We start from the raw sequence: 27,057 nt of genomic DNA, 5'->3' as shown, positions 1-27,057 counted from the left end.
TTGGACAGAAAAGTTCGATAAGCTTCAGATCGCAAAGCTTCGTTCCGTGTTTCCTCCTGAAAACAGCAGGTAAGCCTTTCCATCACTGCCGGATTATTATTTATGTGTTTTAAAGACATTTTATTCTCTCACAGTTTCTGGTTTTCTTCTCAGAACAAATTTGGGCTCTGTGAGTTTATTTCTTATTTAAGGGACGTAACATGAGGCCGATCTCAGTTATTTTTTAATTATTCTTTGTAATAAAAACACGTTTTATTAAGGTACCGACAGCTAACATCAGAAAAATAAAGAATATTTATACATGAACACTGTTCAAACTACATAAAATCTCAAAATCAGACTTCCTTATAAAAGGAGTAAATTTAATATTCGTGTTAATGGCAGGACCCCCCCACACCCCCCCGGAACAACAACTTTTAGCTTTTGTGAATCAGAAGTGTTTCCTGATAAAATCGGGATATTTATCTTGTATTTATCATGAAAAATGAAGAAGCAGAAGAAGCAGAAACCTGTTTGGAGCTTTCTGGTTAAACAGAAGATAAGTTCACACTGTTTTCTGCTGGGAAAAAGGACTGAAAATGGTTGAGTTTACAGTGCAGATATAAAATATTAGATTGTATTTTTCTTCCATTGACACTTAAAACACAGTTTTTGATTTAAAACACTGATCCTGAAGCTCGTCCTGTGGGTGGAGGTTTGTTTTATCACTTTATCTCATGTTGTAAAGGGAAATTAAAAGTTTACACCGTCATGAACTCCTTATTGGATACGGAACACTGTCCAGATGTCACAGCTGTGTAAGGATGCTTTTCATTTCTAAAACTAATACCTGCAAGAGTGTAAATATGTAAATATGAGTCTGCAGTTAACAGAGTTGTTTCATGAGTTTAACCAGCTGTTTAATGATTTTAACCAGTTGTTTAATGAGTTTAACCAGTTGTTTCATGATTTTAACCAGCTGTTTAATGATTTTAACCAGCTGTTTAATGATTTTAACCAGCTGTTTAATGATTTTAACCAGTTGTTTAATGAGTTTAACCAGTTGTTTCATGAGTTTAACCAACTGTTTGAGTTTAACCAGCTGTTTCATGATTTTAACCAGCTGTTTAATTAGTTTAACCAGCTGTTTCATGAGTTTAACCAGCTGTTTCATGAGTTTAACCAGTTGTTTCATGAGTTTAACCAGCTGTTTAATGAGTTTAACCAACTGTTTAATGAGTTTAACCAGCTGTTTCATGAGTTTAACCAGCTGTTTCATGAGTTTAACCAGCTGTTTCATGAGTTTAACCAGTTGTTTAATGAGTTTAACCAGCTGTTTAATGAGTTTAACCAGTTGTTTCATGAGTTTAACCAGCTGTTTAATGAGTTTAACCAGTTGTTTACTGAATTTAACCAGTTGTTTCATGAGTTTAACCAGCTGTTTCCTGAGTTTAACCAGCTGTTTAATATTTTAACCAGCTGTTTAATGAGTTTAGCCAGCTGTTTAATGATTTTAACCAGTTGTTTCACGAGTTTAACCAGCTGTTTAATGATTTTAACCAGTTGTTTCATGAGTTTAACTAGCTGTTTAATGATTTTAACCAGTTGTTTCATGAGTTTAACCAGCTGTTTAATGATTTTAACCAGTTGTTTCATGAGTTTAACTAGCTGTTTAATGATTTTAACCAGTTGTTTAATGAGTTTAACCAGCTGTTTAAATAGTTTAACCAGCTGTTTAATTATTTTAACCAGCTGTTTAATGAGTTTAGCCAGCTGTTTAATGATTTTAACCAGTTGTTTCACGAGTTTAACCAGCTGTTTAATGATTTGAACCAGTTGTTTCATGAGTTTAACTAGCTGTTTAATGATTTTAACCAGTTGTTTAATGAGTTTAACCAGCTGTTTAATGATTTTAACCAGCTGTTTAATTAGTTTAACCAGTTGTTTCATGAGTTTAACCAGCTGTTTAATGATTTTAAACAGTTTTTTCATGAGTTTAACCAGGAAAAGATGGCGCCCCACTCTCATCGCCTCTTGTCTTTTTCCCAGAATTCCCCCTGAGCTCCATCATGACGCCCACATCCGTCACCACCGTCGGTGGAGTCGTGATCGTCACGCAGGTCATCCCCAAAGACGACTCCTCCATTCTGCTCCAGACTCCTGCCGATCCCGCACGGCAGGCTCCGCCTCCTGCGGTGAAGACCTCCCCCACAAAGGAAGAGTCCAAGGCCGCCACCTTCCTGCGGGGAGAGCCTCAGGGCCTCGGGGTGAGAGTCTGAAACTGTCACATGATGCTCCTCAGCAGAATGTGTTCAGAGTCAGTTTTATATTAAAGCAGTGTGTGTTTTCAGGTTGTACAGATCTTCATCGGCCTGCTGGGCGTTCTGCTCAGCCTGACCGCCATCTTCTGCCCAGCGCTGATCGGCTTCGCTCCGCTTGGCCTCGCTGCTGTTGTACGTTCACACTGATTAACATCAGCATTACGTTATCTGTTATATGCTGAGTGGAAACACCCAGAATCTGCTCCTGCCTTCACACAAACAAACCTGAGATGTTGCAGAAGTCATTGATTAATCAGTCAATACGTTTGACCTGTTTTAAAGATACGTGAATGTAGTCGGGTTACGTCCAAAAAGATATCCGGCTCGGTTCTGTTTGACCGTCTGGAAAACACGTTTAAAATGGTTTAAAAAACTAATTCAAACAAGAAAAGAACCAAACGGGTTCTAGTGGTTTAGGGGAGTTTGAGTGTCGAGAATCAGTTGAGTTTACAGGTAATTTTGTCTTAAAGGGGAACTCCGGTATTTTTAAACCTTATTTCTGGCATGAAATACGTTCATCTACTCACTGAGAACAGTTTGGTGAAAGTCGGCGTCCTTCAGAAGATATTTAGATAACTGGAGATCCATATAACGGAGTGAACGGGGCTTAGAGGATGCAGCCTCTAAATAAGGCATTATCTGTCTTTATTTCACCAATACTTTAAGAAGAATGAATGAATGAACGTGTGCTATAGCTCTGTTAGCTCATAGCTCTGTTAGCTCATAGCTCTGTTAGCTCATAGCTGCTGTTAGCTCATAGCTCTGTTAGCTCATAGCTGCTGTTAGCTCATAGCTGCTGTTATGTGGCTACTTGCAGCTATAGGAGAGCTAACGGAGGGATTTCTACACAGGCACTCTACTGGGCCCACTTCATCCACACGCCCCCCTGCAGCACAGTTTATTCACTCCGTGCTCTGTGACAGTCAGCTAACTTCACACAGAGTTTGCTGCTGATAGTTTTGTGCAACATGGCAGGATATTTATCAGATTTTGATGATGTGAACAACGACTTTGAGTAAGATGGACGTTCTTACCGGAGTGAATAAACTGTGCTGCAGGGGGGCGTGTGGATGAAGTGGTCCCAGTAGAGTGCCTGTGTAGAAATCCCTCCGTTAGCTCTCCTTTAGCTGCAAGTAGCCACATAACAGCAGCTATGAGCTAACAGAGCTATGAGCTAACAGAGCTATAGCACATGTTCATTCATTCAGAACCTGGGCTGACAGTTACAGCTGAGTTCCAACTTCTAATTTGATGGATATAAATTTATGAGTGGATCTACTTTAAGTCTTCAGTTGGTTCAGAGAGGATCAAACGTTATGTTTCTGCCACACAGTCAAACGTTCACGGTTACATGATGATAATTTGATTAAGATAGAGTCAGATGGGGCTGTTTACATGCACGTGTTGCTGCTTTCATTCAGTTTGTGGTTTCCGGCTCGCTGGCCGTGGCGTCGGGCAGAAGGACGTCAGTCTCTCTGGTGAGTTTTACCTTTTTCTTTCAAAATAAAAGCGCCGCTTCGGTTTTATTTAGATTCTCATCGAACACCTTAAATTCAAGTGAAGTGATGATCAAAGTAAAAGAAACTCACGAACATGAGGATTGATTATTCCTAAACCCAAAAAGGGTTCATTGATTAATCACCCGACATATTGATTAGATCCTGAATTATGACCATTTGCTCCTTATTTTAAATCCTTTGACTGATTTGTGACATTTTTAAGTGAACAGGTCAGTTCTCCATCACAAAGTTTCAGCCGGTAATCAATAAAACGCTCACCAGATGAGCCCAGAAGCAGTTAAAGCCGTCAGAGAACCCGTCTGAACCGGTTCTGCTGTGCTGCAGGTCTGGGGCTCTCTGCTGTCCAACGTGCTCAGCATCCTGCTCGGCGTGGCGGGCTTGATCTACGTCGGCCTGCTGTTCGCCAGCGAGCCGCCCTCCTCGCTGATCTGCGGCCCCCGTCCTGACACCAGCTTCCCGTACAACTGTTCATACAAGCTGCAGTATCTGGATGTAAGTTTCAGCCTCAGCTCAGGTCCAGGCCTCAGATTTGCTTTGACAGGCGGGACCCCCAGCTGTCAGCACCCTGAAGTGAGCAGTTTGAAAATCTTCCTGTTTTCTGCTTCTTTCAGGTAACTGTCTTCGGACTTCTCGGCCTCTGCCTGTTTCTGCTCGTCCTGCAGGTTTGCGTCTCCATCGGCGTCTGCGTTTTCTCTGGAAAGGTCATCAGGAAGCTGAAGCGTTCCGCCCCCATCACGGTGAGACACCTGATCCCACCAGCTTCAGATTAAAGTCCTCCTCATCTCACTTGTTGGTGCAGCCTCATGTCAGACTTTCCACCACCGGACCGGTAGTTTTGTTCTTCCACAGATTATGTTTTCAGCTTCTTTACTCTTTATCTCTGCTGGATATATTATATGAACTCTGGACTCGTGTCGGCACCGACGGTTCTGCAGCAGATGCCATCAGGAACGGAGGAGCAGGAGTTTGTGTTCAGTATCCAGGAGCCCCGTCCATCTTCAGTCCAACAGATCCAGAACTCAAGCACCAGTTACCCTGCAGTGGACCCCCCCCTGGCAAAGGACGGAGCTACCAAAGAGCAGATGGACCGATCTGTGAGCTGCTCTGAATCCAGGACCATCATTAAGGCTAAGCTGCAGAACCAGTGGAAGCAGAAACATCCAGACCCATTCTACCTGCTGACCCATCCAGAGCAGGTCACCATTTTCAGGCTCAGGGCGGGCCAGAACCGCCTGAAACAGCACCTCCTGTATATGCAAACCTCTGCATGGGTAACACCGAGCAGTGGCCCTGCAGAACAGGCAGCCAGACAACAGAACATCTCCGAGAGAAAACCCGGCCCGACCCAATCCCAGCGGCCCGGAAGCTCTACGGAGAACTGGAGGACCTGCGACGTACAGCCGCCTTCATCGAGAAGACGGGATCCCGCCTCAGAGGTGACGAACGAGCCGAATGTTTCAGTCAGAGGTGAAAGGTTACGACTGACCCGAATACAGGAAACAGAAGTCCAGACGCTGACGAATGATCGAAGGCTGAGTTAAAAGTATCCAAAAGCTGGGAAACAAACGAGTAAATAAGAGAAGAACCAGCCGAGAGAGGAACAGAACTCCAGAGAAGGAGAATCTGAGAGTAACCGAGGAGCTGATGAGCCTGCAGCTGCGACAACCGAGGAGGGGGGGGGCACTGAGGACTGAAAGCAGAACCAGAGCCTTTCCACCCCTCTGCCTCCATCAGCAGAGAGCAAACTGAGTCTCCATAAAAGAGCCGAACCAGAGGAAAGACGAACATGGAGCGAGTCATAAATCCTTTGAACTGAAGGAGGACGGACTTCATGTTTCCTCTTCCTGGTTGGTGGAACGCAGGGCTCTGATTGGCTCACAGCTGGGGCTCCTGCGCCACTCCTTCACTGACAAACGACTGTTTCGTGTCGTGAAGTCGGTGAATCAGACACCATTTAACCTCAGATTAAAATGATGTGATGATCGGCGTTTCTCGTGTCTTGCCTCGTTTATTCTACAGCAACAAATCTGCGTCCCATAAAAAAATGACGACTTTACATCAGAGTTCCTGTCGCAGCTGATTTTATTCTTATTCTGCAGGTGCTGGCTGATGATGGCAGAACTCTGCTGTCTGCTGCAGGATCCGAGCTCAACAGCGAGGACGACCTCCACGCTCAGTCACCCTGAGAGGGGAGGCTGTAACTGCAGCGTACCACCTTAAATACCACCTTAAATGCTGCAGCAAAGCCACAGCAGAGTACAATCCTGCCTGTAATCATCTTTTCCTGCTCTTTATCAGCTGTTTCCTCGCTGCTTTGTCATTTTTAAATAATTTAGTGGTGAAAATCGAAGCGGTGATTGTGTTTAAATGTGAATCGGATGATGAAAACTTGATGTAACGCAGAATTCAGAGCAGAAGGAGGTGAAATAGCATCAGACACCATCAATCAACCTGCTTCAGTGCCAAATATTTGTGTTTGCAAAGTTGTATTAAAGTTTCCCTTTTCTTTGTGAACGGAGTCTCGTGTTTTCCAGTAGACGTTCACTGATTTAAACGTTACGAGTGTTGGCGCTTTGGGACAGCTGGTGAAAGAGTTCTCCCCAAAGAAAGGTCCACAAATGCTAAAGTGCTTTAGTTTAAAGTCCAGAAAGTTTCCCAGGAGTTCATCAACCTTCATTCTGATGAATGTTGGCAATAAACTACAAGCAAAGACCTGTCAGTCAGATTTTCACCTTTAATCACGAAGCAGCTTTAATCTGAAGTAATGATTGTGGAACAGTAGCTGTTAGCTTAAAGGAATAAATCTATTTAAAGGACAGAGCACACGTAGAACAGCTAAAGAGGTTCTTGTTCTGCTCGCTGCAGCAGCTCCAGATATCGGGTCAGTCTTTGCATCTTGACATTTTCCATTAAAAACACTGACTTTTATCCAAAGTAATGCCTGAAATAAGACCCCAGATCCAGGTGAGCTGAAGAGGAGACGTCAAAGGTGCAGAGCAGGAACAAAAAGGAGAGAAAGGAAGAGGAAGTGAGTGACTCTAACACCGGGTTCATCTCTCCACAGTCAGTCCTGCAGGACGGAGGATTGGATCAAATGAAGTTTAGATACAATCTGTTGGTTTCCTTCGCTCATCAACTCTTTCTTTTCAATTTAATTCTGTATGAATTTGGACTAATTTGGAATTCAATTAATTTGATTTGATTGTAATAAGATCGGCTTAAACTGGACTTTTTCCTTAAAGTGCCTTAAATTGACATTGTGTGATTTGGCGCTTTATATCACGATGTAAACTTGGCTTTTTCCTCAGGGATGAAATGTGAATAATTTCATGGAAATAACTCTTCCAACCCGAGCCATGACTTCATCCTAAGACTAAACAACCTGTTGCTAAACCACGAACGCAGGTGGGCCCCAGGGCTAACCACTTTCTCAAGGCCCCCCACGCCACCGGGGATACATACTTATAATACATAAAACAATGCTTCACTGCAGTATAACTTTGACTGTAACAAAACATACTTTTAATTTACACAGCTCCACATATTTCCATACAGAAATTTAATTAACATACTCATACACGAGAGTCTGTGTGTAGGACGGTTTTCTTCACCCCGCTCCCGCTGAATTTCTGACCATTACCGCCCGCACCCGCAAAACTTTGAGAATTTATGCCCGTATAATAATATAAATGCATTGATTTTGTGTCTTCACACGTAATTTTATAATTATTAATAAACGTAATTTTATAGATTATTAATAAATAGATTCGCGGACAATTGAGAAACTTCTCCAAATATCACACTTGCCTTGCTTTGTATTTGTGCCGTAAATACCTTCTTTGAGCTTCCTTTCCACGTCATTTATTGACATCCTGTTGCTATGATACATCCCGATCCCGCAGTGTTTTTTTTTTTAACCGCCCGCTCCCGCGAGATTTGAGATGATCCCGCGGGACCCGGCGGGATCCATCCATGTCGGCCATTACGCCCAGCCTGTGTAATTTCTCTATGATTTTTTTCATGTTTGACCTCCACTTTCTGGCTTCTTTCCCGACATTTTTCTTTTTCCTTTAATCCCAATTTCCACTTCGGCAGAGTTTAAAGACCACAACTCATTCATTGAACTGGCACATCACAAGTTCACATCCATAATTATTAACCAATCTTAACCGGGCTTTAATTGTGAAGGGCATAACCGGATGTGGAAACCGGTTAAAGATGACCTTCGGAAAGTTAGCGGCGGTTTCTTCTGTTTCAGTAAGTTTCTGTAGCTTCTGTCGTGTCTCTGACCGAGTCTTTAAGCTCTGTGTGAAGCAGCGGAAACATTCAGAAATGTTCGTTTTCGTTCAGGAGAGTTTTATTTACGCTAAGTGACGCATTCAGAGGCGGCTAGCTTAGCTTAGCTGAGTTAAGTTAGCTGAGCTAAGTTAGCCGTTTGTGTCAGTTCATCCAGACCAGCAGGCTCTGTAGACAGTATTTAAACTCATTTTCAACTCGTTTTATGAGCTCATTTATGTGACCTGACGGTTAACTTACTGTGTTAGCAACATGCTAACTGGGTCATTTAAAGGGGCTGGTGTAAAAACCTCTAATGAACTGATTTATTTGGCAGGTGAAATCTGATTAAAACTGTTGTTTTACTGAATTCTCGTTGATCCAGTTTTAAATGTGTTCAGATTCCACAGATTGATGCTGGACTGCAGGAAGCAGCATGATGGATAAAGTCCGGAGGATCCTGGTTTATGTCTGTAAGGACCGAGCAGCTCCACAGCGGGTTCAGTTTGCTCAGGTCAGTCCACACAAACCGCTCATATTATGCTTTTTCCCTGTTTCATCCAGGCCAAGCAGAGCAGATTGGACCTTTCAGAAAGGATTCGTTAGACTGTGTCCTGATCAGATCTAATTTCTTTACATACCTCCATAAAAAAAAACAGGAAGCAGCTGCAGAGATTCACTGAAACATGTTAAACATGAACATAAACCCAGAATCTGAGGCAGAAACAGAGTTTTTCTCAGTTCTCAGCAGCTTTAAAGTGAATATCTGGTCTGAGCTCCTTTATTCTCCAACACAGCCTGAACCCTCTGAGACAAGCTTTCTGTCATTTCTTTAAGGAGTCTTCAGGAATAGTTCTCCAGGCTTCTTGAAGGACATCCCAAAGCTCTTCTTTGGATGTGGGCTGCCTTTTGTTCCGTTCTCTGTCAGATGATCCCACACTGCTTCAATAATGTTGAGGTCCGGGCTCTGGGGAGGATTCATCCCTCCATAAGACCTGTTGCCACTGATTTTCAGTCCACTTCTTGTGTCATTTGGCATATCTCAGCATGGTGTGCAGAACACACTGCACACCATGCTGAGATATGCCAAGTTTTCAGCTAATAGCTCTTTCTGGAAGTTGTCATCGGTTCTGGTTTTGTTTTTATCGGCTGCAGAAAATGTTTCTTCGCTGTTAAAGAAGAAACGTCAGAACAACAGAGCTCACAGAATAAAAACTAATCATCTGAAGCATGTGGATCAAATCTTTCTGAGAGACAGAGGAAAGAAAAGTTCAAAGAAGACTGGACTCATTTCTCTGCGATGAAGCTGTTTTATTGAAGAAACTCGAATATTTTCTGCTCTGAACATGAACTCTGAACTTTGTGCTGTTACAGGAAAACGGCCTCAGTTATACCCTCACATCAGTTTGACATTTTCTCCGTCAGATTTCACACAAACACTGAAATGAAGACAACAGAAAACACTTTGTTCACTCCTTCAAAGCGGTATTTGCTGTGAAAATCTTCACTGGTTCTCACATTAAAGCTGATGAAGGATCTCCTGATTCCTGCTGATCCTGGAAATGACCGTTTCTGAGCACCTCAGAACAGACTTCCTCATCTGTTGATTTAGAAAACAGCAGCAACATTTGATCTCTGAAACTAATCAAAGTCAGTGTAGCTCCAGAATAATTTTACATTCACAAAGTGATGAGATGTGAACAGAGTCTGTGATAAAGGAAGGTCTGCTGATCTCTCTGTTGGGCTCCATGAAGTGGAAGAGAAACAACAACATACAGACACATCAACACAAGCATCCAACTAACATTTAGAGCTCAGAGAAGTTTAGATTTTCATGTGGAGAAACATTTCTGTGAATAAAACTCATCATTAGCAGTGATATCCTCCATGGCTGCACAAACACAGGAAAAAGCAGCAAATAAACAGCAAAGAGCTGACAGGATACCTTTATTCCACTTTACACAACTCTGCTGTGTCTCCATGGTAACCATAAAGCATAATCCCAGCATAGAGCGGCTGAGTGAATGTGGTCTGGACTCTGTGGAGCAGAGTCATGGTTCCAGAGACGCTGTAGAAGGACAGAATACCTGCTCTGTGATCCAGGTACACTCCGACTCTGGAGGACTCAGGAACAGAGATGGAGGTTTTTATCTTGTTGTATATAAATCTATAACTGTTTGGGTTACAATATAATGCCCAAGATTTGTCATTACGTCCAAATCTACATTCACTTCCTGCTCTGCTGATGTTCTTGTATGCGACTGATACAGCAACATATCCCCCCCTCTCCTCTCCACCTCCCAGTAACAGCGTCCAGTCAGACTCTCTCTGCTCAGGACCTGAGAATATCCAGTGAATCTGTCTGGATGATCAGAATAAGACTGAGGTTGACGTATAAATGTCACTTTTCTGTTCCCCTCTGACAGTAACAGCTTTCTGTTTGCTGTGTTTGGATCCAGTTTGATTTCACATGAATATTTTAAGAAGTCAGCTCTGCTCTCTGGTTCTGGTTCTGGTTCTGGTTCCTGCAGTAAAACATCCACCTCAGTGCCTCTCAGTGAGATGTTGGTCCATTCCTCTCTCAGGATGTCCTGTAGTTTCTCTCTGAGCTCTGACACAGCTGCTGTCACAGCCTCAAAGTGCCTCAGAGGACGGATCTTGATGCTGGATGAGGGTGTAGACTCCCTGAGTGCTGACACTGAGGGGCAGTTCTGTAGAAACTGGGTGTGATCCTCTGTGTGTGAGAGCTGCTGCAGCTCAGCATCTTTCCTCTTCAGCTCAGTGATCTCCTGCTCCAGCTTCTCCTGAAGCTCTTTGACTCGACTCACTTCAGTTTCCTGCTGGGATCTGATCTGCTGCTTCACCTCAGAGCTTCTTTTCTGGAGGAGACGGATCAGCTCAGTGAAGATCTTCTCACTGTGCTCCACTGTTTTATCAGCAGACTGATTGATGGCCTCCACCTCCTGCTGAAGCAGCTTCACATCTTTCTCTCGGTCCTGGACTCTCTGCTGGATTTGCTGCCGACTCCCCTCCAGCTCTCTCTGCCTCTCAGTCCTTTCTGCTGCAGCTGACACTGTGTCGTGGCCTTTATGTTCCTCCACAGAGCAGAGATAACAGATAGACTTCTGATCAGTGCGGCAGAACATCTTCTTCACCTCACCGTGACGAGAGCAGATGTTCTCCTGGAGGTTCTTGGAGGGCTCCACCAGCTTGTGTTTCTTTAATGGAGCCACATCATAATGAGGCTGAAGGTGATTCTCACAGTAAGAGGCTGGGCAGGTTAAACAGGACTTAAAGGCTTTCAGTTTTCTTCCAGAGCAGAAATCACAGGCCACATCTTCAGCTCCAGCATAGCAGTGATCAGCAGGAGCAGCTTGGAGTCCAGTCTTCTTCAGCTGCTCCACTAAAGCAGCTAACATGGTGTTTTTCTCCAGGACAGGCCTCGGTATGAAAGTTTTCCTGCACTGAGGGCAGCTGTGGATTCCCTTCTGATCCTCTCCATCCCAGAAGCCTTCAATACAGTTCCTGCAGTAGCTGTGTCCACAGGGAAGAGCCACCGGATCCTTCAGCAGATCCAAACAGATCGAACAAGAGAAGCTTTCTCGGTCCAGCTGAACTCCTTTTTGAGCCATTTCTCCTCTCAGATCAGCGACTGACTGAGTTTCACTTCCTCATAAATGAAACTAGTCTGAGCTCTTATCTAAATGATCAAATCACGTGTCAGAGAACAGAACCGGTTAGTTCACCAGCTGCTGGTCACACCCATCATCAGCCTGCAGATCTGAAGGGGAGGGAACAAGGAAACATGTGAGAGCAGGAAGTGTGTTGAAGCTGTTTCACACCAGTCTTCATGGTTAAAATACGGCTTGATTCTTCTTTTAATCCCTCTGGAAAGAAGTTTAGCTTCACTTTCACAAAGAATCATTGTGTTAAAGCTCCAGTTCCTCGTCGGCTTCTTTCTTCACAGAACTTTAAATGAAGCAGACGAGCTTCTCCTGAAATAATGGAATCAGTTGCTGCACAGAAATCAAAATGTTGCTGCTTTGGATCCTAAATTCGACATAAATGCAGCAGAGTTTTGATCCTTTTACTTGTGGCAACACATTCTTAACATGTATTAAAATCATATCCTGACCAAACACACGTCAGACCTGAATGTATATTTATCTGAAGGCTGATTCTCACATCACCTTAAAACTGAGCCGATGTTTTTTTTAGTTTTTTAGGCCTGACACTTCTTCTTTTGTCCTCCACTTGTCCAGTTTCCTCAAATGTTTTAAGGACACACTGCACACCATGCTGAGATATGCCAAGTTTTCAGCTAATAGCTCTTTGGGAATCACCTTGTTGCTGCAGAAATCCTATTTTCTGTCTGTCAAACTGTGTTTTCTTTGCTGTTTTTCATAGATGCAGCTAAAGAAATGGGAACAAATGATGTGTCTTTGTGACAAAGAGCCTAAAGATCCAGTTTAAAATGGCTTCTTTGCTAAGTTGTCTGTTCTGTGTCGACACAACACTGGTTCATCCCTTGAGTTAGGAGCCTTTTTCCTGCCTGAATGGGTCAAAGGTCAGAGTTCAGTGGCTGAACAAAGAAAAAACACTGAAAATGCTCAGGAACAAGGACTGAAGATGAGGGGAAAAAGCAGGAAATGTCCAAAGAAAAATATGAGAAAAACAAGGCGTCGAAGTTTATTCTTGAGGGTTCTTTAACAGAATCGTGGCAGAGGTCCGGTTGCTCGCCCCACCCAGGCTGATGTGACGTTTCTTCTTCTTGTGTCTCAGAGTATTACGGGTCAGCTCACAGACAGCACTGATGACGAGGTGGAGGCGAGCTGCTCGCTTGAGAAGAACCAGTTTCTACTTTCCCGAGGAGACGAAGGGAGACGGATCCCTCTGAAGGTGACACTCCACCTTCATGTTTCACCTCCGTACTTTTAATATTTTCCTGCTGAAACAGCTGTTTCTACCTTCCAGAGACCCGCCTTCTGTCCCATCAAACACCTGTCAGCCGCGGAGGCAGCTGCTCTCCCATTGGACGTTCAGCGGCGTGGAGTGGATGTGGGTGTGGCCGTCCTGCTGCAGACAGCCACTCAGAGGGTCCTGCTGACCCGACGGGCCGAGCAGCTCCGGATATTTCCCAACGTGTGGGTTCCTCCAGGTCTGCCGCTCTGATGTCACTTCTTCATTTAGCTCAAACATTTCCAGGTTGCTTTTGTGCATTTTAATGCTCCCGTTGCATCTTTCATCAGGTGGCCACGTTGAGCCAGATGAAACCGTGAGTGATTCTTCGTGTTTGAGGTTGTGTTTTTATCCCGACTCGAACCAGAATAACGTGAACTGTGTTTGTGTAGCTGCTGGAAGCCGGTCTCAGGGAGTTAAAGGAGGAAACTGGACTCAAACTGCAGCCAGAGGACGTGTCTCCAAAGATCCTGGGACTGTGGGAGGTGAGACTGTTCAGGCGCTTTGGACCTTTAGGAGCTCAATCAGCTGGTCCGGGTGAATGAATCCGTGCTTTGTTGTGTGGTCAGTAGGTGGCGCTGTGGGCCTCAGTGCACGTTACGCACAGAGCAGCAGTCGCTAGCATGAGACGGTTAGAAACGTTCACGGAGTCAGAACTAACCAACAGAAGCTGTTGAGGAGCTTTCTTTCTGTGAACCTGAGGAATTTTCCTTCAACACGTCTCTGCAGTCGGTGTTTCCTCCCATGCTGTCCAGAGGACTTCCTCAGAGGCATCACATCGTCGTCTACATGCTGCTGCACTCCTCCCTCTCTCACCTTCAGCTGCAGGCCTCTCTGAGCCCTTCGCCTGCTGAGGTCAGCGCCTGCTTGTGGGTCGACGGCCCGCTGGCCAGAGCCATCGCGTCTGCTGTGGACGGCGAGGACGGAGGCGTTCACCTGGGTGACGACCTGCCCATCAGCATCAGGTAAAACCAGCTGTTATCACCCAAAGATGCCGGACAGCAGGTCCAAGGTAGCAGGTGGACCGTTCTTCATCATCAGGCCTTACAAACACGAGTATTAAACCCTGACCGGTTCAGAGAACTTTCTGCTGTGTTCCCAGTGTGTCGCAGGTGTCTGCCGACGGCGCTCTGACTTCCACTTCCGTGCCAGGGGCGGTCTTCATCACTCGGGCGCCGGCCAGCGGCCCGGACCAGGAGCGGGTCAGCACTGGAACCAAATACGCCCTGGACCTGTGGCTGAAGAGCCTGGACCCCCCCAAACCCCGCGGACACCAGGACGGAGCAGTGAAGTGAAGCCGGTTGTTTTCCTCTGACATCACCGGCGGCATCAGGCCACCAGGGGGCAGTGCAGGAACGTGGCTCCTGTTTTTTCTCAGGAAGCAGAAACTCACTTTGGACAGGATTTCAAGTCTGAATTAATCTCCCATTCAGAAAAATAAGATAAAAACAATTCCTTCAGAATTGTAAAGCGAGACAGGAAATGATGAGAATCAAATAAAAATCTGAAGTTGTTCTTTGTCATTTAAAAAGAAGTTTTTATTTAAACGCCTCAATGATTGAAAGCTGGAATCGGGGAGATAATGGAGTTGGGTGTCGTCGAATGACGTAAATCGTATATTTGTGGTCTTTTGTCTCGATATCAGACCAACCTTTAGTGCACATGAGGGCGATGACCAAATGGTTCAGGCACACCTGAATGTTTTTCTGGGAGCCAGGGAGTGCTGAGGAGTGATTTGACCAGACAAAATAAGCAAAAAGAACCTTCCAGGTGTCTTTATTAACATGTTAATCTTTGTGAAAGATGAGAAGTTCAGATCGGATCATCAATTGGTCTCTATTAAAAAGGTCAGGAGTCATTCCTTGAGTGAATAATTATAATTATATACGTTTCCCATGTTAAAATCTCCTTAAAATGTAAAAAACCGGAACATTGTGAGGGTCAAGCATCACATACAGACAGGTGTTACACCTGGAGTGGGAGTAAAGTGGTTTGATAGAGTGGATTTGTGCAGGTGTGTGAATGAAAAATAGGTTTTTTGGGTTCCAACTCAACATCCCTCATGGTTATTATGCAGGTAAAGAGCTTCAGGAAAGCTTTAATAAGACAGTTCTGAACAAAACATTCAGAGAAAGCTGTTAAAAGTGAATAAAGGGAGACTGTATGAATGTTTCCATTTATACATGGAAACTAGGGCTGGGCAATAATTCTTTAATCCCGTTAGTCACATGATTTCCTGTGATTAATCACGATTAATCGCATTATTATACACAAAATCCAATAATAAATTCAAAAGTAGCATAGAACGCACTTTTATGGTAGCTGTACAGTCGTATGATCGAAGTACTGAAATAAAAAGTTACGGAACCTTCACCGTGTTTGTTTGGCCCGCTTCAGCCGCCATTCTTTTCTTTTCTGACAGTTTCCTGTGAGCCGCCGCAGCAGCAGGAAGCAACACACTGGATTTCAAAATAAAAGCCACTGAGCAACAGACATTTACAAAAAAATTTAATAAAAACTGCGTTAATGAATTAAGTAGTTAACGCAACCACAACTAAAAACAGCTAATGTGGCTAGCCCTAATAAAAACAGTCAAATTTATTTGGATATCACATAAAGTAAAAGCAGTGCAGCAGAGAGTGGAAGAAGCATTAATTCCACATTTATACATAACAACTAGGGCTGGGCAAACATTAAATTCTTTAATCGCATGATTTCCTGCGATTAATCACGATTATTAATGCGATTAATCACGATTATTAATGCGATTAATCACGATTATTAATGCGATTAATCGCATTGTTATACTCAAAATCCAATAAAGAATTCAAAAGTAGCATATCACGTCTCCGGTGATAATTCAGCGTTGCTTATAAATAACTTTAGCTGTCGACTGCGCCGTCTGGAAGAATCGCGATGCATTGCTGAATCGATTTTAACCACCCCTAATACATGTAACGCCTTTAGCCTTTATGGAAGAAAACAGACCACATTTCCTCTTGGTTCAGAAAGACTGACAGGAAGTTGAACAGAGATCTTTGAATGCCTCACAGCAAATTATTAGAAAGAAAAAACAGAACAGAGCTCTTTCAAATAAAATAATAAAGTTAAACGGAAGTGTCCTTTCTTCTGATCAGAGGATGGGTTCCACCCTGTGTTGTGGGTCTATGTCTGCTCGCCCTACGACCCGGTTAGGTTCTGTGGTGAACGTTCTTACCTGTGTCAAAGGGAAGTGAGTCCATGTCTTTGGTCTTCGGAGTGGATCCCGATCTCCGCCCGGCTCACAGCTGAAGGTTCAGAATACCGATCAATCCCTGATCCAGCAAAAATAAATAAATAAATAAATAATCTACACGCATGGTGCAGAAAAAACATTTAAATGATCCATTCTGATCACATGACCTTCTAAGACTGATTCTCTACACATATCCAGGTGCAGCACATTGCTCCAATCATTGTAAATGACAATACACACATTTACAGTACGAATATTTTAACACAATTATTCATCATGAACTTGTTTTCAACACAAATAGACTTATTTATCTCTATAAGCAGTATTTTTGAGCTTTTTAACTGTAAATTAACTGTATAAACTCGCTCTTTAATCAACATGAGAATCTAAATCACCTCAATGAAACATTATGTACACAGTAAAGTATATCAGAACAATATCAGTACAACCTGACACCATATTCCAACTGTCTCTCTCGTTAAACATGGTGGTTTAGCCAGCCTCACATTAGCTATACTGAACACCAAAGCTAGCTGAGCTAACTGAGCTAGCTTAACGGTGCTGCTCGCGACGACCGTTAGCTAGTAGCGCGGTAGCTAGCGATCTTTCTGAAGTTGTTTTTTTTTCACATCACAATGAATCAACAGTACCAACGTGGGTTAAAACTTTAGGAAACATTCCTGTAACTCTGATTGGTTTTATGAAAGTATCTCATTAGGCAGCATGTCCACCTGAGCTAACATCAACGAGGCCTAGCCTCTTAGCATGTAGCATTGCTCTTACCGGAGTCCAACAGACCGCAAACACGGTTGAAGCAGCTCCTCTCTCTCTCTCAGCAGCTCACAAGGCTCGCGCCTAAAAAACGAGATTTATCAAAACTCTCCGTGGGGATTAAGCATTAATTTATGAGGTTTACACCACGTTTCATACCCAGGTTCTCACTCACCAACGGCACTCACAGTCAACGTCTCAGGTCACGCGCTGCGTGATGGTGGCCATGAATACGGGGCTGGCGCGCCACCTTGTGGTGGAGCGCGGTAAAGTCTCTTATCCAGCTTGGTGCGGTTTCCTTGGGTGAACCAGTCTATTCTCATCTTATCGCCCTGCCTCTGAGGGAACACTTTGGCTGCTTCAGTGGAGAACATCCTACTTATTCTCCTGACCTCAGCTTCTCGAGTGCACGGGTCACAAGAAGATAGATGAACAAAACTTCCTATTTCCCACAAAGTAAATGACAGCACTCAAAGAAACTGTTGCAGAATTTTTTCAGCATTTATTCAGACAACATAATGGAACAAAATACAGTAGAAATCAAAATGAAAATCTGAAACAAGTGAGAATGTTTGTCAGCGCTGGTCAGCGGGACGTCGGCTGACTCATCTGAACCAGGAAACCTGGCCCTGCCCTTCCTCTTTATGATGAAATCAGCTCCGTCTATCAAACTCAGCTGAGCTGAAAGACTCCTCGGCCGCCACGCCTCGCTCCACACCTCCATCTTCTCTTTCTGCCTTTGTAAAGCTCTTCACGATAAGGCTGATAAAAATAAACTTGGACTTTGGTTGAAAAAGAAGAATCAAACCTTTAACAATGAGGATCCATTTTCAGGTGGAATTATCCTGCTGCTGCACAATACAGAGCAAAGTAGGACATGGAGGCTGCAGCCAAAGGGATCACTGAACACTGAGCATGAATAAAACACTTCTGAGACAACAAAACAGTCATAAAAACATCAAGCCAGGATTTCTTTTCTTAAATTAACATTTCATCAGTCAAATAGTTCAGATAAGAACATGTACATAAGACACGATTAAGCAAACTGAGCATTTTTGAGCCAGAGGAGGGTTGAGAAGTACAAAAAAGATCAGATGTGGTGAATTTAATGGTTAATAACAGCGACATTCAAAGTTAAACAGAAGCTAAAAGTTAATTTTATATCAAAGATCAGGTGAGTTCAGTCTGAACGTTTAATTATGACACAACAAAATATCCAGTAAGACTCTTTTTTTAATGCGAATAATAGTTTTTAGAGGGTTTAACACAGTTATTGTTTCATGTTTTTGGAGCCAAATGTGTAAAAGTGACTGTTTTTATGTTTTAATAATAGTTTCAGGGCTGATCGGCTGTTTCCTGTTAAAACATTCGACTGTAAAGCTGAGAATCAGTTTCCAAAGGCGGGTGAGGAGCGTGATTTAAACCTCATTACCTCAGTAATCAACATCAGTTAGTGCAACTATATATTTTAACCATGTTCTGTATGTTTCATCTTCAAAGAAGGTTAATTAACTTAGATTAATTCCACATTGAATTGATTTTTAACACAGAATTCCACTTTTTTTTTTTACAGGCAATAAATAAAAAACAAGACCAACAGACATAATCTCAGATGTTCATGAAGAAGAAGAAAAAAGAGCCTCAGGCGGTGATTTTGTACGTTCCCGTTCGGTTCAGCGACCTCTGAAAGTCTTCCTGAAACACATTAAACAGAAGAAGAGCTCATAAATCTTTTGTTTTACTATCGATAAGATTTATACTGTTAACACACCTGTTATCACAGTTGATATATAAATAACACAATCTTATGTACTTTTAATAAAACATTCCTGAGCAGCGGATTGTTTTTACAAAAAGAAAAAGAAAGTTATGATCTCCACAGAAACAAAAACGAGTTACTTTGTGCAATGTGTGCTTTAAACTTCAAAAGCTAAAGTCAATACGCTCCGACTGACGGCTTGTTTGTTCCCGTTGTCACGGCGACGTCCATCACATCAAAAGAAGGCGTTTGCCCGAATTCTCCACGTTCTTTATTCTCACGCTGACTCATTAAAGTACAAACAGCCGAATAACTGTTAGAGTCACACCCAGCTGGCAGCCAACACACCACGAACAGGACGTTCATGACGTCTAACTTTGCTGCTGGTTTATGTCCCGATGAAGACTCTTTTTTATCGTCTCAGTCCTCTCTGACTCTCCTGCTACCTTCAAAGTGTTCTGATCAACAGTTCTGCAGCTTTCTGAAACCTTTAAAGTGTCCTGATCAATAGTTCTGCAGCTTTCTGTAACCTTTAAAGTGTCCTGATCAACAGTTCTGCAGCTTTCTGAAACCTTTAAAGTGTCTTGATCAACAGTTCTGCAGCTTTCTGAAACCTTTAAAGTGTCCTGATCAACAGTTCTGCAGCTTTCTGAAACCTTTAAAGTGTCCTGATCAACAGTTCTGCAGCTTTCTGAAACCTTTAAAGTGTCCTGATCAACAGTTCTGCAGCTTTCTGAAACCTTTAAAGTGTCCTGATCAACAGTTCTGCAGCTTTCTGAAGCCTTTAAAGTGTCCTGATCAACAGTTCTGCAGCTTTCTGAAACCTTTAAAGTGTCCTGATCAATAGTTCTGCAGCTTTCTGAAACCTTTAAAGTGTCCTGATCAACAGTTCTGCAGCTTTCTGAAACCTTTAAAGTGTCCTGATCAATAGTTCTGCAGCTTTCTGTAACCTTTAAAGTGTCCTGATCAATAGTTCTGCAGCTTTCTGTAACCTTTAAAGTGTCCTGATCAATAGTTCTGCAGCTTTCTGAAACCTTTAAAGTGTCCTGATCAACAGTTCTGCAGCTTTCTGAAACCTTTAAAGTGTCCTGATCAACAGTTCTGCAGCTTTCTGTAACCTTTAAAGTGTCCTGATCAATAGTTCTGCAGCTTTCTGAAACCTTTAAAGTGTCCTGATCAACAGTTCTGCAGCTTTCTGAAACCTTTAAAGTGTCCTGATCAATAGTTCTGCAGCTTTCTGAAGCTCTTTCACAGTTTTTCTTTGGACATTTTCTGCTTTTTCCCTCATCTTCAGTCCTTGTTCCTGAGCATCTTCAGAGGAATGTGTTTTTTCTTTGTTCAGCCACTGAACTCTGAGCTATGAAGCATTCAGGCAGAAAAAAGGCTCCTAACTCAAGGGATGAACCAGTGTTGTGTCGACACAGAACAGACAACTTAGCAAAGAAGCCATTTTAAACTGGATCTTTAGGCACTTTGTCACAAAGACACATCATTTGTTCCCATTTCTTTAGCTGCATCTATGAAAAACAGCAAAGAAAACACAGTTTGACAGACAGAAAATAGGATTTCTGCAGCAACAAGGTGATTCCCAAAGAGCTATTAGCTGAAAACTTGGCATATCTCAGCATGGTGTGCAGTGTGTCCTTAAAACATTTGAGGAAACTGGACAAGTGGAGGACAAAAGAAGGAGTGTCAGGCCTAAAAAACTATCTCCAGCAGATGAACAGGATCTGAAAGTGATGTCCTTAAGAAAGAGGAAAAAATCCAGCTGTGACCTGACAGGACCTGAGAGATGCATCTGGACCTTCAGCTGATCCATCTACTGTTGGCCCAAGCCTCATCAGAAATGGGCTCCATGGAAGGGTGGCTGTCAAGAAGCCGTTCTTAAGGAAGGGAAACAGGGAGAAAAGGCTGAGCTGTGCCAAATGACACAAGAAGTGGACTGAAAATCAGTGGCAACAGGTCTTATGGAGGGATGAATCCTCCCCAGAGCCCGGACCTCAACATTATTGAAGCAGTGTGGGATCATCTGACAGAGAACGGAACAAAAGGCAGCCCACATCCAAAGAAGAGCTTTGGGATGTCCTTCAAGAAGCCTGGAGAACTATTCCTGAAGACTCCTTAAAGAAATGACAGAAAGCTTGTCTCAGAGGGTTCAGGCTGTGTTGGAGAATAAAGGAGCTCAGACCAGAGATTCACTTTAAAGCTGCTGAGAACTGAGAAAAAACTCTGTTTCTGCCTCAGATTCTGGGTTTATGTTCAGGTTTGAACATGTTTCAGTGAATCTCTGCAGCTGCTTCCTGTTTTTTTATGGAATTATAAAGAAATGAGGAGTTGATGAACCTTACTTTGCATCTTGGTTTGTCTGTTGTCTTTTCACAGGTCATTGTAATGTCCCTTAAACATAAACATATTTGTTTAGTCTCCAGAGAAGGTCCAGGTTAGGACATCTGTGTAAACCCTTTACTTACGTAGGGTTTTCCGTTGGCCCCGTCGAACCGGCTGTGGGTGGTGTACAGAGGGATGTTGTCTCTGACGGAAAGGTTCTGATAGGGACTGAAGCTGTTCTTTCGCTGCTTGCAGCAGCAGAACCAAGCCAGCTGCAGACACAAAGATATAAGATAGATACAAGTAGTTAAACATTATACTGAGCATGATGGGTTGACCTTTGATGGGATCTGAAAAGAAGAAGACATTTATGTAAAACCTCTTTGTTTATTTATTCTTTTAAATCAGCTGGATGCAGAAAGGGGATGCAATGGGTTAAACATCGATGTGCTTATTCTTTGCCTTACAAACTAACACGAGATGTGAAATATCGGCATGTTGGAGTGGAAAGAGCCTGAGCCGGTGCATGAGGTAAGCCAACTCCATTTAGCTCACCTCCATCCACAGCTTGGTTTCTGGAACCAAACTTTTGGAGAGGGGCAGGACTCTCTAATACCACAGAGTCGCCTCGGCAGAGAAGAGTCTGGTGGCTTTGGGGATTCGGTCAAGCTCTTGGCTGAGCGCCACAGGGTTGGAGTTCTCTGTGGTGAATTAGAGAGTCGCCTCCTTGTGGGAATGCTCTTGGGTGTGGGAGGAATTTGGCGAGGACATGAAGGATAACTTTTGGTTGGCCTCAAGGAAGCTGTGGCCAGTCATTTATTGGCTCAGGGAAGTAAAGCAGGGACAGTTCCAGGTTGTATTTTGCCTTCTTGGAGAACTTCTGACCCAAACATACATCGTAGAGAGGTGGCGAGGGCCTTGAAACATAGTTGGGGATATGAGGATGACTTGTTTGGGAACATCGGGGTTGCATCTGTGGCTTCTTCAAGCCATCACAAACAGCTGCACTGGAGCCTTTCACAGCCAAGTATGAAGCGGCAAGGATGAAAGTCCATCCATCCATCCATCCATCCATCCATCCATCCATCCATCCATCCATCCATCCATCCATCCATCCATCCATCCATCCATCCATCCATCCATCCATCCATCCATCCATCCATCCATCCATCCATCCATCCATCCATCCATCCATCCATCCATCCATCCATCCATCCATTCATCCATCCATCCATTCATCCATCCATCCATCCATCCATCCTTCCATCCATCCATCCATCCATCCATCCATCCTTTCATCCATCCTTTCATCCATCCATCCATCCATCCATCCTTTCATCCATCCTTTCATCCATCCATCCATCCATCCTTTCATCCATCCTTTCATCCATCCATCCATCCATCCTTTCATCCATCCTTTCATCCATCCATCCATCCATCCATCCATCCATCCATCCATCCATCATCTGCTGCTTATCCGGGGGTCGGGGGGCAGCAGCTTTAACAGAGAAACCCAGACCTCCCTGTCCCCGGCCACTTCCTCCAGCTCTTCCGGGGGACCCCGAGGCGTTCCCAGGCCATAGTCTCTCCAACGTGTCCTGGGTCTTCCCCGGGTCTCCTCCCAGTGGGACGGGCCCAGAACACCTCCCCAGGGAGGCGTCCAGGGGGCATCCTAACCAGATGCCACCTCATCTGACTCCTCTCAATGCGGAGGAGCAGCGGTTCTACCCCGAGCCCCTCCCGGATGACTGAGCTTCTCACCCTATCTCTAAGGAAGGCCCAGACACCCTGTGGAGGAAACCCATTTCGGCCGCTTGTATTTGCGATCTCGTTCTTTCGGTCTCTACCCACAGCTCGGATCATCGGAGAGGATGGGAACGTAGACTGACCAGTAAATAGAGAGCTTCCCCTTCTGGCTCAGCTCCTTCTTAACGACGGGTCGGTGCAGAGCAACACTGCAGACGCTGCACCGATCCGCCGTCAATCTCACGCTCCATTCGTCCCTCACTGTGAACAAGACCCCGAGATACTTGAACTCCTCCACCTGGGGAAGGATCTCATTGCCCATTCACAGTGCTGACAGTGAGGATGAAAGTCACCCCTTCCAGAAATGAGGCCATGGTTCTCAACTGTAAAAAGGTGGAATACTTTCTCCAGGTCGGCTCTTTGCCTCAAGAGGAGGAGCGCATGCACCTTTGGATCTTAAGGCTGGAGCGAGACACCAATGGATTTGGGCTTTGTCAGCAGTAATGAGGTCATAGCTCGAGTCCAGCGACCGAAAGAATGACGTCATGGATACAAGCGGTTTAAATTAACTACATATAAGCCACAGTTCTTAACTACAGCCTCCAGAAACTTAAGAATGGGATTTCTCACTGGTTGTTATGTTGCTCTATCTGTGATGTGGTGCTTTAACAACCTGGATGAGTTCAACACAAAGAGATTGTGCCTAAAAGATGGTTTGATACCAACAGTCTGTGGTTGAACTGCAGACAAGGAAAGAGTCAGCTCTGACACATGTGAGAATGAGATCTAAAGGGCTGTAGAAAACGAGATTGCTTCCACTCTCTTCTTCTACATTAATAATCAGGGACACCGATGTGTCCGTTCTCTGCAATGCTTCGTCATGACTCCAGTGATGTTGTAACAGTGCCAAGCAGCCGGTGCAGTGAGCAGGTTTACACCAGAAAAAACTAACTGTTGTGTTAGTCCAACCAAAATCAGACTTTTAAGACATCTAATCACGTTAGTCTAACCTAAGTTTTAAAGACAAAGAACAAATGCAGAAACAAATTAGTGAGAAAGTTTAGCTTAGGATAAAGAAACAAGGGGAACAGTTAGTCAGTTCTTTATGGGTAGACTAAATTCGTTCTAAACTAGACTTATGATTAAGCCCTAAACACACTTACTGCTATTCTTCAAACGATTTTGGCACCTAATCATCCAACAGCTTTGACAAAACCCATAAAGAAAGGAAGCAGACATCCTCTCTATGTTTAAGATTAGGCTTAAAACGTTCCTATTTGATAAAGCTTATAGCTTTATATTACTAATTTAACAGAGGTTACATCGACTGTACAAGTGCTGTAACTGGGACTGGAACCGACTGTAATGTTAGCTTAGACCGCGCCCGTCCAAGCTAACGTATATCTCTAAATGTGGAAACAAATGTGCAGAAAAATGACTTGATTCCAGCAATTTTATTTACAACAAATGGTTAGACATTTCTAATGCTGTTTCACACCAAAATAAAGAGAGTAATAAAACTAGTTTGCTTCCACTCTCTTCTTCTACATTAATAATCAGGGACACCGATGTGTCCGTTCTCTGCAATGCTTCGTCATGACTCCAGTGATGTTGTAACAGTGCCAAGCAGCCGGTGCAGTGAGCAGGTTTACACCAGAAAAAAGTAACTGTTGTGTTAGTCCAACCAAAATCAGACTTTTAAGACATCTAATCACGTTAGTCTAACCGAAGTCGTACAAAACGCGAGCTCTCAAAGCAGAAACAACTCACTAAGATAACACAGTTGCTGTAGGGTCAATTGGCATTGCCACAATTTCTGTACCAGGCTTTGACATGAAGCTGAAAGAAAACACAAGTAAACAGAACAGTAAAGTATGCAGCACCCACATGTTCACTGCTTGACGTGGCACCAGTTTGCTGGCAGCTAAATCGGCAGATGTTTTAGTGAGTGAAGCTCAATATTAACAAGATGAAAAGGGGCGTTTCGCCAGCTGGGATCACAGAATAAAGCATTCTTCTTCTATACGGGTATATGAGCAGAGATCCAATTATTAGGCCACGCTGAACCGTTGGACCATGGAAATGTACTGACTGAATGAAGGGAACCAGTTGAAAGAGGGCAACAAAGTGCAGTTGCAAACGGGATAGAACAGAAGACATGAGCAGTAGTGGACAGCAAGTGGACTCACCAGTGCAATCAGCAGCAGGAGGAGCAGCAGCAGAACCACAGCAGCCAGGACCAGCAGAGCTATTCCCCATCCAGGAACCCCCCCACTGCTGCTGGTTGGAGTCGTGGTTGGAGTCGTGTTTGGAGTCGTTGGGTTCGTGTTTGGAGTCGTTGGGTTCGTGTTTGGAGTCGTTGGGTTCGTGTTTGGAGTCGTGGTTGGAGTCGTTGGGTTCGTGTTTGGAGTCGTTGGGTTCGTGTTTGGAGTCGTTGGGTTCGTGTTTGGAGTCGTTGGGTTCGTGTTTGGAGTCGTTGGGTTCGTGTTTGGAGTCGTTGGGTTCGTGTTTGGAGTCGTTGGGTTCGTGTTTGGAGTCGTTGGGTTCGTGTTTGGAGTCGTTGGGTTCGTGTTTGGAGTCGTTGGGTTCGTGTTTGGAGTCGTTGGGTTTGTATTTGGAGTCGTTGTTTGGTTCGTGTTTGGAGTCGTTGGGTTCGTGTCTGGAGTCGTTGGGTTCGTGTTTGGAGTCGTTGGGTTCGTGTTTGGAGTCGTTGGGTTCGTGTTTGGAGTCGTTGGGTTCGTGTTTGGAGTCGTTGGGTTCGTGTTTGGAGTCGTTGGGTTCGTGTTTGGAGTCGTTGGGTTCGTGTTTGGAGTCGTTGGGTTCGTGTTTGGAGTCGTTGGGTTCGTGTTTGGAGTCGTTGGGTTCGTGTTTGGAGTCGTTGGGTTCGTGTTTGGAGTCGTTGGGTTCGTGTTTGGAGTCGTTGGGTTCGTGTTTGGAGTCGTTGGGTTCGTGTTTGGAGTCGTTGGGTTCGTGTTTGGAGTTGGGTTTAGAGTCATGTTTGGAGTCGGGTTTAGAGTCATGTTTGGAGTCGGGTTTAGAGTCATGTTTGGAGTCGTTGTTGGGTTTGCAGAAACAGGTGAGTTGGTGGTCAAGTTCTGTGCAGCTGAGGGGTTATTAGTGGTACTGGGACCAGCTGTGGTGCTGATGGTTGAACTGGAGCTGGCTGTGACAGCTGTTGTGTCAGCCAGAGCTGCGGTGATTGACAAAATAACAAAACACAGTAAAATAAGTATTTTAAGGTTCTGCTCAGACTGTTTCATCAACAATAAATTTGAATTACTGAATAATCTCATCAATTATATCTTGTTATTCATTTCAGGACATTGGTGTCGCTCAGACTTCTACTTTCTTTTTGTGAAATTTTAAAGACAAAGAACAAATGCAGAAACAAATTAGTGAGCAAGTTTAGCTTAGGATAAAGAAACAAGGGGAACAGTTAGTCAGTTCTTTATGGGTAGACTAAATTCGTTCTAAACTAGACTTATGATTAAGCCCTAAACACACTTACTGCTATTCTTCAAACGATTTTGGCACCTAATCATCCAACAGCTTTGACAAAACCCATAAAGAAAGGAAGCAGACATCCTCTCTATGTTTAAGATTAGGCTTAAAACGTTCCTATTTGATAAAGCTTATAGCTTTATATTACTAATTTAACAGAGGTTACATCGACTGTACAAGTGCTGTAACTGGGACTGGAACCGACTGTAATGTTAGCTTAGACCGCGCCCGTCCAAGCTAACGTATATCTCTAAATTTGGAAACAAATGTGCAGAAAAATGACTTGATTCCAGCAATTTTATTTACAACAAATGGTTAGACATTTCTAATGCTGTTTCACACCAAAATAAAGAGAGTTTAAACAGGTTTTTATCAAGAACATTAAATTCCCTCCCATCGCTGACAGCTACATGGTTAGCCTCTGAGGGCTAACACTTATTCAGAACTGGTTCAGTACCGACCTCGACCTTTCAGAGAACAAGGGCTGACATTACGTTGTGTCCTGCAGGCTGTGTTGGACCAAAGTTTCTCATAATCCCAACTCTGACATCAGTTATGATAGTTTATAATCTTTAATGTGACCTTAGACATCAACTTTACAATGCAGAGTTGTGAAAGAGCTGTTAGCTGTCTTACAGATGGTAAGATGGATAAATGTCGTCT

At 43.7% G+C, this 27,057-nt stretch overlaps 2 protein-coding genes, 1 long non-coding RNA gene and 1 pseudogene across 4 annotated transcripts; 2 read left to right on the top strand and 2 right to left on the bottom strand.

The window, feature by feature from the left end:
• On the top strand, positions 1–6,315 carry LOC140315595 (membrane-spanning 4-domains subfamily A member 4A). The gene is made up of 7 exons (XM_072393206.1): positions 1–69; positions 2,029–2,246; positions 2,331–2,432; positions 3,722–3,778; positions 4,145–4,312; positions 4,432–4,557; positions 5,920–6,315. Exons 2-7 carry the CDS (start codon positions 2,049–2,051, stop codon positions 6,004–6,006), a joined length of 738 nt encoding a protein of 245 aa, XP_072249307.1. The 5' UTR covers positions 1–69; positions 2,029–2,048; the 3' UTR covers positions 6,007–6,315.
• Positions 6,316–8,014: 1,699 nt separating this feature from the next.
• nudt17 (nudix (nucleoside diphosphate linked moiety X)-type motif 17) lies at positions 8,015–14,551 on the top strand. Of its 2 annotated transcripts, none has more exons than XM_072393204.1 (8): positions 8,015–8,077; positions 8,497–8,609; positions 12,878–12,994; positions 13,070–13,253; positions 13,345–13,370; positions 13,447–13,539; positions 13,784–14,019; positions 14,157–14,551. In XM_072393204.1, exons 2-8 carry the CDS (start codon positions 8,532–8,534, stop codon positions 14,347–14,349), a joined length of 927 nt encoding a protein of 308 aa, XP_072249305.1. In that variant the 5' UTR covers positions 8,015–8,077; positions 8,497–8,531; the 3' UTR covers positions 14,350–14,551. The 2 variants fall into 2 exon arrangements, with proteins under 2 accessions (XP_072249305.1, XP_072249306.1); XM_072393205.1 differs by having other exon boundaries at positions 8,055–8,071; positions 8,506–8,609.
• On the bottom strand, positions 9,416–11,752 carry LOC140315885 (tripartite motif-containing protein 16-like; annotated as a pseudogene).
• A 4,130-nt stretch (positions 14,552–18,681) lies between the features above and the next one.
• Positions 18,682–25,202, bottom strand: LOC140315593 (uncharacterized). The gene is made up of 3 exons (XR_011917265.1): positions 25,083–25,202; positions 21,291–21,419; positions 18,682–18,755 (listed from the first exon to the last, which is right to left on the bottom strand). It is a non-coding gene; the product is annotated as an uncharacterized lncRNA (long non-coding RNA).
• Between the last annotated feature and the right edge of the window lie 1,855 nt (positions 25,203–27,057).

The sequence above is a fragment of the Leuresthes tenuis genome, unplaced genomic scaffold, assembly GCF_036924035.1.
Source record: "Leuresthes tenuis unplaced genomic scaffold, fLeuTen1.0.hap1 SCAF_10, whole genome shotgun sequence".
NCBI lineage: Eukaryota > Metazoa > Chordata > Actinopteri > Atheriniformes > Atherinopsidae > Leuresthes > Leuresthes tenuis.
The sequence above is the reverse complement of the archived record's forward strand: the minus strand, read 5'-3'. Positions and strand labels throughout refer to the sequence as shown.

Coding starts and splice junctions, on each gene's coding strand:
- LOC140315595 (XM_072393206.1), top strand. CDS start 2,049: ATGACGCCCACATCCGTCACCACCGTCGGTGGAGTCGTGATCGTCACG. Junction 3,779..4,144: donor GAAGGACGTCAGTCTCTCTG/GTGAGTTTTACC, acceptor GCTGTGCTGCAG/GTCTGGGGCTCTCTGCTGTC. Junction 4,313..4,431: donor ACAAGCTGCAGTATCTGGAT/GTAAGTTTCAGC, acceptor TGCTTCTTTCAG/GTAACTGTCTTCGGACTTCT.
- nudt17 (XM_072393204.1), top strand. CDS start 8,532: ATGATGGATAAAGTCCGGAGGATCCTGGTTTATGTCTGTAAGGACCGA. Junction 13,371..13,446: donor ACGTTGAGCCAGATGAAACC/GTGAGTGATTCT, acceptor GTGTTTGTGTAG/CTGCTGGAAGCCGGTCTCAG. Junction 14,020..14,156: donor GACCTGCCCATCAGCATCAG/GTAAAACCAGCT, acceptor CTGTGTTCCCAG/TGTGTCGCAGGTGTCTGCCG.